The sequence below is a fragment of the Tursiops truncatus genome, chromosome 11 (assembly GCF_011762595.2).
Source record: "Tursiops truncatus isolate mTurTru1 chromosome 11, mTurTru1.mat.Y, whole genome shotgun sequence".
NCBI lineage: Eukaryota > Metazoa > Chordata > Mammalia > Artiodactyla > Delphinidae > Tursiops > Tursiops truncatus.
The window spans coordinates 90,401,569-90,414,395 of NC_047044.1; the positions used below are offsets into that span (position 1 = coordinate 90,401,569).

The 12,827-nt window shown below is 42.7% G+C and overlaps 1 protein-coding gene across 9 annotated transcripts in view; it reads left to right on the forward strand.

Moving 5' to 3' along the window:
- Nucleotides 1-10,218, forward strand: part of EPS8 (EGFR pathway substrate 8, signaling adaptor) — a 206,080-nt gene extending 195,862 nt beyond the window's left edge. For 8 of the 9 annotated variants that reach the window (XM_073789010.1, XM_073789011.1, XM_073789008.1 and 5 more), the window contains one exon: nucleotides 43-10,218. In XM_073789010.1, the coding sequence (XP_073645111.1) occupies nucleotides 43-156 (114 nt within the window). In that variant the 3' untranslated portion in view covers nucleotides 157-10,218. The remainder of the gene's footprint in view (nucleotides 1-42) is intronic. The other variant, XR_012324515.1, reaches the window with a different exon arrangement.
- The last annotated feature ends 2,609 nt before the right edge of the window (nucleotides 10,219-12,827 follow it).

The following is a 12,827-nucleotide window of genomic DNA, read 5'->3' on the forward strand; positions in this document are numbered from 1 at the left end:
CAAACCAGTAACCGTCTCGTCCGAACCATGTTTGTTTTTCAGGATAACAACGGCAGCTCTGAGTTGCAAGAAATCATGCGAAGACGACAGGAAAAAATCAGTGCTGCTGCTAGCGATTCAGGAGTGGAATCTTTTGATGAGGGAAGCAGTCACTAATTAGTTTTTAAACTCCATTATTCTTGGCATTATTCCAACATGCTTTGTTTTAAGAAGCCATGAAGGGAATGTCAGATTCTCATTTCTTGGTGTACAGAATTTATCGCCATAAAGAAACAACGCAAACATAAGTAAGCAGACGACTTGCTCCTGGGCCCGTTATTTTTATTAAAATGAAAACATTTTAAACAGAATTTCTCACCTTGGGAATATTTTGCCTACTTTACCAAGGTGAGGTTTCCTTTATTGGATTAATTATTTCATCCCCATCTCAATGCCTAAGCAGACTTTTTTTTTTTTGACAGTGGTGATTCATTTATTGCAACAAAACAGAGATATTGCCCATGATTCAAAATCTAAACAGTTTCAGTTTTGCCTGTGACTATGGTAGGTATCATCCAGGGTGTAGCTTAGTTTAGGCTAGCCTCTGCTTACTTAGGTCTCTTCTTCAACATACTCAGTAATAGAATGTTTAGATTTATTTAAAGTTCTTAATGCCAACAGTTTTTAAAAAAGATTAAAACATTGAATGAACTGTAAAATACAGCAAGGCCTTGGACATACAAATAGAAACCTTTGGAGCATTCCCGAGACATTTTATCTGTCGTGGCTCTGTTGATCACAATTCCTTGTATAGCTTGTATTTTGATTCAGTTTATATTCTTCTTCTTATCTATACTGTGTTCTTATATATGAGAAAGCACAAGTGTAAAAGAGGTCATATACATTCCAACTCTGTCACAGGAAATAGCCTGCATTGGTGTGTGTTACAGTATTCTGCTAAATGAAGGCCTCAGTCCTGAATATTGATATACGTAGTTAAGAGCAAATTGGGGCCATTTTATGAGTTTATCTGTGTCAAGTTTTTCCGGTAATAAGAAATAATATACACATATTTTAATCCTGTGAAAGATTCTAGGTAGAGAAAAGAAAGAGACTTAACCTTCAACAAATGTTATTTTTGAAAACATGATTTTTGTCATTAAATGTTATATTATTTCACATATATAAAACAGATGTTATGTAAGAATGTTGTATATTTTAACATAAATCCATTTAGAGAGATTATCTAGATTCATTAATTTTCATAGTGCCTTTTTCACATGAGTCAGCTGGAAAGTCTGCAATAAACAGTATTTGCCGTACATTAATAAATGGCTTCTGTCTCGTTGGCAAAAGGGACCTTTGGCGTGTCGAGTGGGGATCAGGGTTGCATGGAATGGGAAAAACAGAGGCCCACGCTCTTCCTTTTTTTTTTTTTTTTTAACTGATTCCCAGTGGAGTTCTGAGTGGGTAGAAACTTCTCTAGAATACTTTCTTCAGTTGTTTCTCTTCTTTCCACCTCTCTTATTTCATCATCTTTTCTTTTACCATCTAGTAAAAACAAACTTACACACCATTTGTGGTTACAAAGTGCTTCCACATAAACGCTTTGTTAGAGATCTACAATAATCTGTGAGTTGTATTTTATAGATGAGGAGGCTTAGCTTCCTAAAGGCTAACTTTCCCCAAATCATGAGGGATATGAGAATCTCTTGTCTTCCATTTCTCAGTCTGTCCGTAAGGTCGTCCCTTGGACAAAGTGAGGCAAACATGAGAATCATAATTCTTGTAGATCCCTCCCATTTCATAAGCACTGATGCACATTTATAACTTAGCCCTTATTGAAAATCTCTGAAAATGTAGGTATAAGACAAAAGAAATTGGCATGGAAAAGTGAAAATAACCTGTGTGTAATATAGCATATCTGACATGAAAAGAATTGGTATCATTTATAAGTATGTCTTTATGCTATAAAATTCCAAAGGAAAATATCACCAAGGTAGTAATTGCAGGAAGTAGTTACCTCCCTCTGGGATGTGGAGACCAAGAGAAGACTTGGGATTAATGGGATTTAAAAGCTTGAGGGACAGTTTGTATCCCAACATCTGAGGAGTTAGGCCACTGGGATGAGAAATTTGGAGGAAAGATGCCACAACTGGTAAACCTTGGAGAAGGGGGCACAGCCTAACTGGTGCTGTTGCCTCAGGAATTCAGAAAAGAATTCAGCGGAAGAAATAGTTCAGCAAATCCATGGAGCTGGGACTCAGACCTCAGAGGAGAGCAGCCCAGGCAGCTGGTACTGGAATTTCTGAGAGGGAACAAGGAGGCTGCTACTGGGATTGCGGGGTCACTGGAACCTACAGGCAATCAATCACTACTTACAGAGTGAAGAACTATTATTAGGGTGATGTTGATAGAAACAGGAAATAAAACAGAAAAAAAGCAAGTCCCTTGTTTCCCCTCTAGCTTCCTGTGTCCCTGTAGCACACTTTTTGGACAGAATCTATTGGTCACCCACCTAGCAAAGCCCCAGATCACAAAGATGGGAATAAAGGGGGTAGATTGGAAACTGAGAGAACAGCTCAAGAACCAACGTGTTTCAACTCCGGCTACTTAGCTTATATGTGCACTCCTCTGTACGTCTTTGAAATTCTATAAAATGATTTTTAAAAATGTTTATACTTTTGCCCAAAAAGATGCAATCATCCTTCTCTGTTGTTTAAACAGTATTTAACATAAGGAATTGGTTAAACAGGCAAAAAGGAAACACTGTGATACCACGGAGGTAGTAATAATGGGAAAGCAACCCCCATCCCTTGGGCTAGGGCTGCACAGGGAAGGGGTTGGGTTTATCAGCAATTAGAAGCCTGAAGAAGGAAGGACCGTGGGAGCTTGGGCACAGACCACCGAAGAAGAGGCACTGTCTGGTGTTGGTGCTGATGCCTCAAGACCACAGAGGAGAGATCCCCTGTAGAGCTGCGACAGAGACTTGAAGAGAGAGAAGGTTCTGGACAGTTTACCTCTGAGGGGGTGCAGTGATGGAGTTCTGAAAACTTAGGGGGAAAATCTAGAAATTAGAGTTCCCTACTGCTGCTGGAATCAGTTACCTACGGCTGCTGCCCGAGGGCAGCTCTCATCACTGGCATTAAGCCATGTGCTTATGGCCTTTGTGTAATTTCCTGCCTGTTTCTTGATGTTCATTGAGCTTTTGGAAACTGGGGGATTATCGTTTTTACTAAATTTGGTAAAGTTTCAGTCATTACTTTTTTTTTTTTTCTGTCCTTCCTGCCTTCTCTCCTTGGGAGACTCCAATTTCACGTGTGCTAGGCCATTTGAAGTTTTCCCAAGGTCACTGGTGCTCTGTTAATTTTTTACCCATTTTTTTTCTTCTCTTAATTTTTTACCCAGTTTTTTTCCCTCTGTGTTTCATTTTGGGTAATTTCTATTTCTGTCTTCAAGTTCACTAGTCTTTTCTTCTGCAGTTTCTGTTCTTTTAATCTCTTCCATTTGTGTTTTTCATCTCGTATTAGAGTTTTCATATTTAGAAGTTTTACTTTTTGGAAAAATATCTTCCATGTCTCAACTTGCTCAATATTTCTTCAATTTTATCAATCATATGGAAGCAGTAAAAATATCTGTCTTAATATTCTTGTTTATTAATTCTATCATCTTCATAAATTCTAGGTTAGTTACGATTGATTTTTTTCTTTATTATGGGTTTTATTTTCTTGCTTCTTTGTATGCTTGATAATTTTAAAAGCTCTGGCTGCTTTCAAGATTCTTTTCTGTGTCTTTCATTTTTAATGTAATTTTTAATTGGTTGCCAGATATTGTGAATTTTACCTTTATTGTGTTAGGTGCTGGATACTTTTGTATACCTTTAAATATTATTGTCATTTGTTTGGGGATGCTATTAAATTACTTGGTAAGAGTTTGATCTTGCCTTTAAGCTTTGTTTGGTGAAACCAGAGCAATATTTACATTATAACTAACTTTATCTCACTGTTGTAGCAAAACCCTTCTGGTTCCTCAACCTATTGTTCCATGAATTATGTTTTCCACTGTAGCAGGTGGTAATAAGGACTATTCCTGGTTCTGCATGAGCTCTGAGAACTGTTCCTCTAACGCTTTCAGGTGGTTCTTTCCTCAGGCTTGAGCAGTTTTCTCATAGGCATGCAATGATCCATCCTCAGCTTAGGACTCTATGGGGACCCTGTGCATATCTCCAGAGCTCTCTCCTCATGCAGCTTTCTCCTCTCTATTACTCTGTGCTGTAATTTTAGCTCCCTTGCCCTTGCCACACTTTAAGCTTTGTCTCCTCAACTCAAGGAGTCTGCTGAACTCCACATGGGTTCTCCCTCCCTGCACTGAAGCTTGAAAGCAATCCCTAGGCAGAAAGCTGGAACAGTTGTAGGGTTTTCTGCATTTTTTTCATCTTTCATTGCCCAGTGTTCAATATCTTGAAAACTGTTCACATATGTGTGTGAATACATATGTGTGTGAAGCACATATTATTTCGGGCTGGAGGGTAAATCCAGTCCCTCTGACTCCATCTTGGCTCAGACTTGGAGTCACCTTGCTTTTCAAAGTATATATATATTTTTTTACTGTATATAGAAATCTAGGTTACTACTTTTTATTCTAGAGCTTTAAAAATGTCATTCCATTGATTTTTGGGTTATATTGCTCCTGATGATAAGTCAGTCATCATTCTTATTTTTTCCTCTGGCTGCTTTTAAAATTCTTTTCTGTATCTTTCATCTTCAGCAGGTTGATTATAAAATTGATGAAGGTGGTTTTCTTGGTGTTTATTCTATGTGGGGGTCAGCGAGTTTCTGGATTTTTAAGTCAGTGTTTTCCTATTATTAGAAGCGCTTTCTCCTTACAATATTTTTTTCTGCTTTTTCTTTTCTTTTCTTCTCTTCAGACTTCTATTACATGTATGTTAGGTCAGGTATCTTACTATACCCCAAAGATCCCTGATTCTCTGTTAATATTTTAAAAATCCATCTCTTCCCTATTCTTCAGATTGGAAATTTATGTCAATATGTATTCAGCTTCACCAACTCTTTTTTTCCCCACTGTGATCTGTCTTCCAGTATGTGTTGGGTCAATCCAGTGAATTTTCTTTTCAGTTATTGTATTTTATCAGTTCTAGTTCTTTTATATAGCTTCCATTTCTCTGCTGAGAATTTCTGTCTGCTCACTCACTAAAAGAATATTTCCCTTTAAGTCTTTGAGCAACTTTCCTTTTCTCCCATAACAAAGAAAGGCCGCTTTATAATCTACCTGCTAAACCCAACATTTGGGCCATCTCAGGCTCAGTTTCTATTGATTGCTTTTTTCTCCCCCACTATGGGTCCTATTTTCCTATTTCTTTGCATGTGTAGTAGTTTTTTATTATATATACTTGACATTGTAAATGACATGTTTTAGATATTTTAGAATATGTTATCTTCCTTGGAAGAATGTTTATTCTTATTCCGGCAATCAGCTGTATATTGGCTGATCACTTTGAGCTTGTATAACTTTGGTTTTATGCTTTGCTAGGATGAATTATGGCAAGTTCAGTGTGTTTTACAAGATCTTCTAACTTGATGGGACTCTATCTACAAACTATCTCTTCTCTGAAAATCTTGTCAGGACTTGATTTCAGGCTTTGCCTGTAGCTATCAAGAGTAGTTTTCAGGGCTTCCCTGGTGGCGCAGTGGTTGAGAGTCCACCTGCCAATACAGGGGACACGGGTTCGTGCCCCGGTCCAGGAAGATCCCACATGCTGTGGAGCGGCTAGGCCCGTGCAGCGGGAGAGGCCACAACAGTGAGAGGCCCGTGTACTGCAAAAAAAAAAAAAAAAATAGTTTTCACAGTGGAGTCCTTATTTCTAAGGCATGCCCTTTTTGGGGGGATGAATTCACAGGATATTTTACATCTCAGCTGGATACCCAAGGAGTTAAACAGCTCTCTTCACTTTTCCTGAGCTGAACCTCTGACGTCTCCCAGCGCAGCGACCTTTCTCAACCTTGCAGTGGCCACTCTGGTAAGCATTGGGTGATGTTGCCTTGTGTGAACTGGGTGGGTTCACTTACAGATTTCTGCAGCCATTCTCTGCACAAATGCTTCCACTCTGGTTCCCCTTTTCAGAATTTCCAGCTGCTTCCAGTGCCCTGAACTCTGATCTATGCCTCCTCAGCTCATCAGGGCTAACTTATTCCTTTTGGATCTTAGTGGCTGCACTGGCTTTGGGGAGTTGTCCTCAAATCAAGAGCTAGTAAGTTTCCTTATCCCAGGGATTGTAGGCTTGTACTGCTTGTAAAAGATAACCAGTAGGGCTTCCCTGGTGGTGCAGTGATTGAGAGTCCGCCTGCCGATGCAGGGGACACGGGTTCGTGCCCCGGTCCGGGAAGATCCCGCGTGCCGCGGAGGGGCTGGGCCCGTGGGCCATGGCCGCTGAGCCTGCGCGTCCGGAGCCTGTGCTCCGCAATGGGAGAGGCCACAGCAGTTAGAGGCCCGCGTACCGCAAAAAAAAAAAAAAAAAAAAAAAAGATAACCAGTAAATTGTATCTCTTTCCCTCCCCTGCCCTTAAGAGGCACTGGGTCATGGGAAGCTAATGTGAGAGATACTCTAATCACTTAAAACTATTCCTTTCCTACTTTTCTCTAAAAAAAATTATAGGAAAGTTTGAGATTCATTTGTTTTCTAAAATTAAATTTATAGAGGCTGAGTTGCTGCTGGGTGGATATCTCACTAGGCTTGTTCTGCTCTCTTTCTTCTCAGTGCTTACATGGAACTATATCAGAAAGTTGTACAGACCCAATAAAGGGATTTTTGTAAAGACTGGTTGTTTCTGGGTAGGAAAAGACAATATTCGTTCAGTAAACATTTTGTAAGTGTCTGCTTTAAGAACTGGATGTTCAGAGAGCACCCTAGATGTAGCCTCTGCCATCAGAGAACATACAGTCTAAAGAACTGTTTGCTTCTTGCTGTATTTATCCCTGGTGCTAGTCTTATTGGTCTCCTGGGGCAAAATTACACCCTAAAACCACCTAAAATGAGTGCTGACTTCCCAGAGGCTGTGATTTTATACTTGTGACATTTAGTTTTTCCCAGAGGCACGCTTTTAAGTTAGTCTGCTCAGAGATCTTTGTAAGGGTTGTGTCAAGGGCTCCTGGGAATGAATTAGGAGGGGAAGGCAGTTACCATTTTACCACCCTTCTCTTGGAGCTTCTTCTCCTTATTTTAAACAAAACATAACATGCTCAAAAAAGCTGTGGTTGCTCTAGGCAATACCCAGATAAGGGTTCTACTTCCAGCAGTTGTGGGACCCCAGCAGGAATTTTAGTATGTACTCCCATCTTCCCCCCCAACCCAACCCATTCTCTTTCCACCATCTTGGTTAGTCAGTTCCTTCTTTTCTGCAGGCCTCCCCAGGACCGACTCCCACACTGCGTCACGGGCTCACACCACGTCACAGCCTCCTTTCCTGGCCTCTTTGTTCCTTTCTGTTTGCATGTTTAGGACAGAGAAGAAGCGGGAGAAGCCAGTGCTCTGAACTCAGTTTTATGAGAAATCCTCCATTTTTTTTGATGGAGAGATACCCAGGTACCAGGAAAAACATATCTTCCAGTACCCAAATGTTCAGGTTTATTACATCACATTTGTGAAAGAAAGGCTATCAAATTAAACGCTAGTAAAATTCTGATAAGATAAAAGGAATTACTAAGAACCATACTCTTAGATTCTAAACTAAATTGGGATAGGATATATCTATCAGGTGCTCCAAGGGAAGTGAGGTCCAGAATCTAGATTTCTGTATCAGTGGGGATATTTTAACAGCTGAGATGCTTCCTGAAGGGCTTTAGGCATATTACATTCAGTTTGGTGCTGGGACCAATTGGGCAATGAACCAGGGCTCCTGCCAGGCCCAGATGGTCCTGGTCCAGGCTGATTGCTTGGGCTCTTTCCTTCCTGACTGTGATTCCAGGCACTTGGCCCAATTCCCACTGCTTTTCTGGGCTGCCCCACCTGCCCTACCTTGAAGAGGTCAGTCTTATCCCTCAAGCGTGGCCATGGAGTAGGAGATAATGTCTCCAGCTTCAATCATTTCTGTTATCCCCCCAGATGAACACATGATCTCTTTCAGATAATGGAAAATCTGGGAGTAACACACACACACACACACACACAAATGGTGAATAACATCTACAGGTCTTCAGAGCTTGTCCTATTTTATGGTTTCTTACTCTGAGCTGCTATCATATGCTAAGGGCTTCTTCCCTCCCATCTATTCTTAAAGAAAGGAAAGCAAGAACTAAACTCATATGTGCTGAAAACTTGCACCTATATTCCCCACTTTATAGATGAGGAAATTGAAACTCAGATATAAGTTAAGTAGCTTGTCACACAGTAAGTGGAACGACTGGAATTTGGACTAACTCTGCAACTTCTGTATATCCTGCAAATCATCTTTTCTCTCAGATATCATAGGTCAGTATATAAAATTTTTTTTAAGCAGAAATAGCATTTTTTAAACTATGAAATTTTATATAGTATCCCACCATATGAAAGAGGTAAAAGCAGTTTCTCTCGTTGAAGCTGCAGAGAGGAGGCCTGGAGCCTCATTTGGAAATCACTGGTCCAGAGCCCACAAAGTCCATCCTCCATGAAGACCCTCGCTGGTGAACAGGAAGCCGATCATTCCATGGCAACAATTAGACCAGGTTTGCCTTTCGTGGGGACGCTTAGGCTCAGAGATAGTAGGGTGACTTCTCAAGGGCACAGGGCTGCTAGGTGGCAGAGCACTGTGACTCGCAAGTCTATACTGTTGCAATCACGTCACTCTGCTTCCCCAAACCACCAGGCACCGACAGCAAGGAGCTGTCAGCGCAGCCCTGCGGAGGAAGCTCTTCTTATGTCCAGTGGCGAACAAAGCAGCTGGTTCACGGGGGCATTCAGTGGTGTTCACAAGTGGTACCTGCCCAGGTGTACTTACATATTGCAGTTTGTACAAATTGACTTGTTGGTTTCAGAACAGTAGCCAGCTTTTCAGAGTGTTAGTGCAACAGACTTGCACAGATTGCTTGCACTATTGCAGATGTTTTCACTGGATGTGAACCAGGCCCTGGCATTGCTTTGCTGGGAAACCCGCTAGTGTGGGTTTCGTGATGCACTTGGTAGCAGAGAACCAAAGTGGAAAGCCAGGTGTGGGCAGTGCAGGGCTCTGATCTAGAGGATCAGCTCCTGTTTGGCACCATAGGCCTATGGCATGAGGGTCCTCCTTGGGTCACAGGCTGCATCTCTTTTATATCCCAAGGTCCGTGACTGTTGGGGGTAGAATGGGAGGGGGTGGTTCAGGTGTCACCCTGGGGAAACTGAGCCAGCCCAGCACAGGCACCGGCCTCAGATGCTCTTATCAAATGTATTCAAGAATCCCAAGATGGCCCTTGGAGATGGTGAGAGGTGTGCTTGTCCTGAAGAGCCATGTAATATACTAAGTTATTCGAGGAATTGTTTTCAGCCCCTCACACATTATCTTCTTTATTTTTTGAAGCCCTGTGAGAAAGCTACCATCACTATGTCCATTTCACAGATGAGGCCACTGAGTCACACTCAGGGGCAGAGTCTCAGTTGAATTTCTCTCCACCCACACAGTCCCTTATTCTAAACCATTCCATCAGCTGTACGGCTGGGCCCTGTGCTGTCCTGCTTCCCAAGTTCATTGGTTAAGGGAGGATGTGATTCGGGTGATTTTGAACATGAAAGAACCCTTCCAAGACGATTTTCTTATTTGTGTTTGTAAAGGCAGCAGTGGTTGCAGTTAACTTTTCCTGTTGAAACAGCCCTGTGGATGTTTTGGCGTTCTCAGAACTGAACGAAATTATGTCGTATCAGCTGGCTTTGAACTCCTTTCCACTGCCCTGGACTCACCATGACACGCAGGCTCAGGATCTCCCCACACCCCAAGCCTCGTGGCCTCCTGCACGTTTGAGCTTTCATTGATGTGGCCCTACTCCAGGGCCTATTTTTCACTGAAACCCAGGACTCAGGTTCAGAGTCAGTACCCTCACACGTGGTTCAAAAATCTGAGTGGGTTTCCTGAGTAATGGTCTTGTTACGGGGTTTGGAAAAAAAAAGAGAGAGAGAGAAGGAGAGATCTAACTTGGAGGAAAACCACTTCTGGAGAAGAGTACATGTATTTCCATAGAAAAGTTTATTTATTAAAAGAATCCATCATGATTCTGCGGCCTTTTCCTGAGCCCGTATTTGCCTTGTGGGTTACCCTCTCTCTGTTCTGTCTCATCTTTAACCTGTCTCCTGGGAATTTTATTGGGTAGTCACACACCACTGCCCTGAAAAACTCCCACCGTTACTGAGATGGGACATGGTCGTAAAGGTTATCCTCGGGCTGCCATATTAGTTAAGGGTACGTCGACTGCCTTAGCTGACGATGCTAGCATCTCATGGCGACGCGATAGAAATGTGTTACTGGATCACATCATGGGCCATTGCAGGCAGGGGTTTCTCCTCCAGGTGGCAACTCAGGGACCCAGCCCCCTTCCGTCTTTCTGGCGCCACCGTCTCTATCTGGAGATGATAGGTAGGTAGAGGAGGGGGGAGGGAGGGAGAGGTAGGGAAGGTTGCTCCTGGCAGATTTTCAGGGCCTAGGGGCCAGGGAGTACAGCCTACCCCTTCTCCCTCCCAGTGAACAGAACTGACTGCATGTGCCTGGGCAATGTAGCCCCAGTATGCATGGTTACACTTGCAGTGACAGTAAACCTGCTTGATTCTGCCAAAAAACACATGCACAGGAGCTGTCTGTGGAGGCCTGGGAGTCAACCAAGAAGAAAAGCTTCAGAAGGTAGGTTCAGAGGTTTGGTTACCCCCATGGGCCCCGCTCACTGACGCCGTGGGTGTTTCACGAATGCTCGCTGCCAGGGGTGAGCGTACAGCGTTAGTATTCTTTAATGTGGCTCGGCAGTCTTCAATACTTGAACGTGGCTGTATAGTCTTCCTTGACCCTTCCAGAAAGAAATCACCTGTCCTCTTGGTACTGCATTGGCTGCTTTATGTATTTCTATCACATCATCTGTACCACTCTATTGCCCTTAGTTTCCATTCTAGTATCCCTTATTAGAATGTAAACTCCTCTAAGCAGAGACCTTGTCTCATCTATCTTCATAGCCCCAGCCGCTTCCACGGTGCCTGACATGGGATGTTGAGTCAACAAATGATTTTCTTTGAGGCCTAGAAATTTACTGTTTCTCAAATGGAAAGTTTTAAAAGTCAACCTCTGTCAAGGCAGCCCTTGTCAGTGCCACAGTGCCTGCCCTTTTACCAAAATGGGAAAGTCGAGTTGGACTTCAAGCCTCTATCCATGAGAGGTATAGAGCCATACGTCGGTCCAAGAATGTGCGGGGCTTTCCCGGGCTCTGAAGATCACCCCTTTGCTGGTTTCAACCATGGGTAGGAGTGGAGGGAGGGCCCGGGGGCTCCAGGGTGTCTCATCTCATTTACCTGCCTTAATCCTATCAGCCTCACCTCCGCCTGCTGTCTGCCTGGAGACACTGGGACTTACCCTTGTGTTCCTAGGGCCCAGGCCAGTTCCTGGTCCATAGCATTTTTGCTCAGTAAGCATTTGGTGAATGAATGAACATTTGACTAAAGTTAGAAACTTCTAATCATTGAGAATCACGCATATAGCAGACAGCTTGGGACCTGGGTGGAAATCAGAAGAACTGGATTTTACTTCTCACTTTGGCTTTGAACACCCGTGATATTTTGATTTGTCCCTAGAGCTCCTAAATATATATTTAGAACTCCTAAAACCCTTGGAATTTCCCAAGTGATAAGAGCAGTAAAGGTGTCTGGGTATTTAGAACAAAACCCTTTCAACCACACCTGAGCTTATGTAAACGAGAAAACTTTTGGAAAGCACCAAAGCATGGGGGCTGGTTGGAGGTTAGAACTTTCAATCCCATCCCCATCCTTAAAGTTAGTAAGTTCCTTAGATGTGTAACCAAGAGAAGAAAGTGCTTTCTGAGGAATGAAGTGATGGGCTGCCCTGGAGGTGACAATTCCGGAAGCTCACTGGAAGTGTTCCGTAGAAAAGGATTAACCATTTGCCAGGGACGGAGAGTCTTTTTGAGTAGGAGAGAAGGCTAGCTTGCTGATTCTCATCGACAAGGGGGGACCATGTCAGGGTCTGTGGTGCCTGATGAGTAACAAAAACTATGAGAACTTGGTGTTTCTGTCCTTAAGCCATTGGGAAAAAAGGTGTGTACCACTATTACGGTGTGACTGCAGAAGGTTGACCACATTTGAGCTATACAAGTGAAAAATGTTGAAAAAGACTTGTCTAATGCTTGCTTAGTCCTTCCAACAACAACCAGACTCTGATTCCATAACATAGTTTTACAAGTTAGCCTATGGTACCATTTGTGTCTCTGGTGCCTGGTGTATTGCAAGTGGTCAAAAAATCTTTCCTTGATTGATTGCTTTATTCACTCAGCGGATTAGATGAACGTATATTTGTTGAATGAATGACTGGATGAACCAGGGACTCGTCCTTGACCCCAAGCTTAGAGCCCCACTTGCCCCAGGTCTTGTGATTATGGCCTTTGTTTTCCACAAGGTCGTAAGGGTTCAGGTGACCCTGCCCCGAACAGTTTGTTCGTGTCCCTCATAATACAACTTCCAGAACTAAACATGATCCTCCATCTTTAACTGAGTGACCCACCAGGATCAGGCCTTGTGATAAGCATCAATTGAAACTGAAAACTCGTGCTGCTGTGGAAGGCCAAGAGTCAGAGAGATCATGGCTCAAGTTTCCTTCAAATGCACCCAAAAGAGG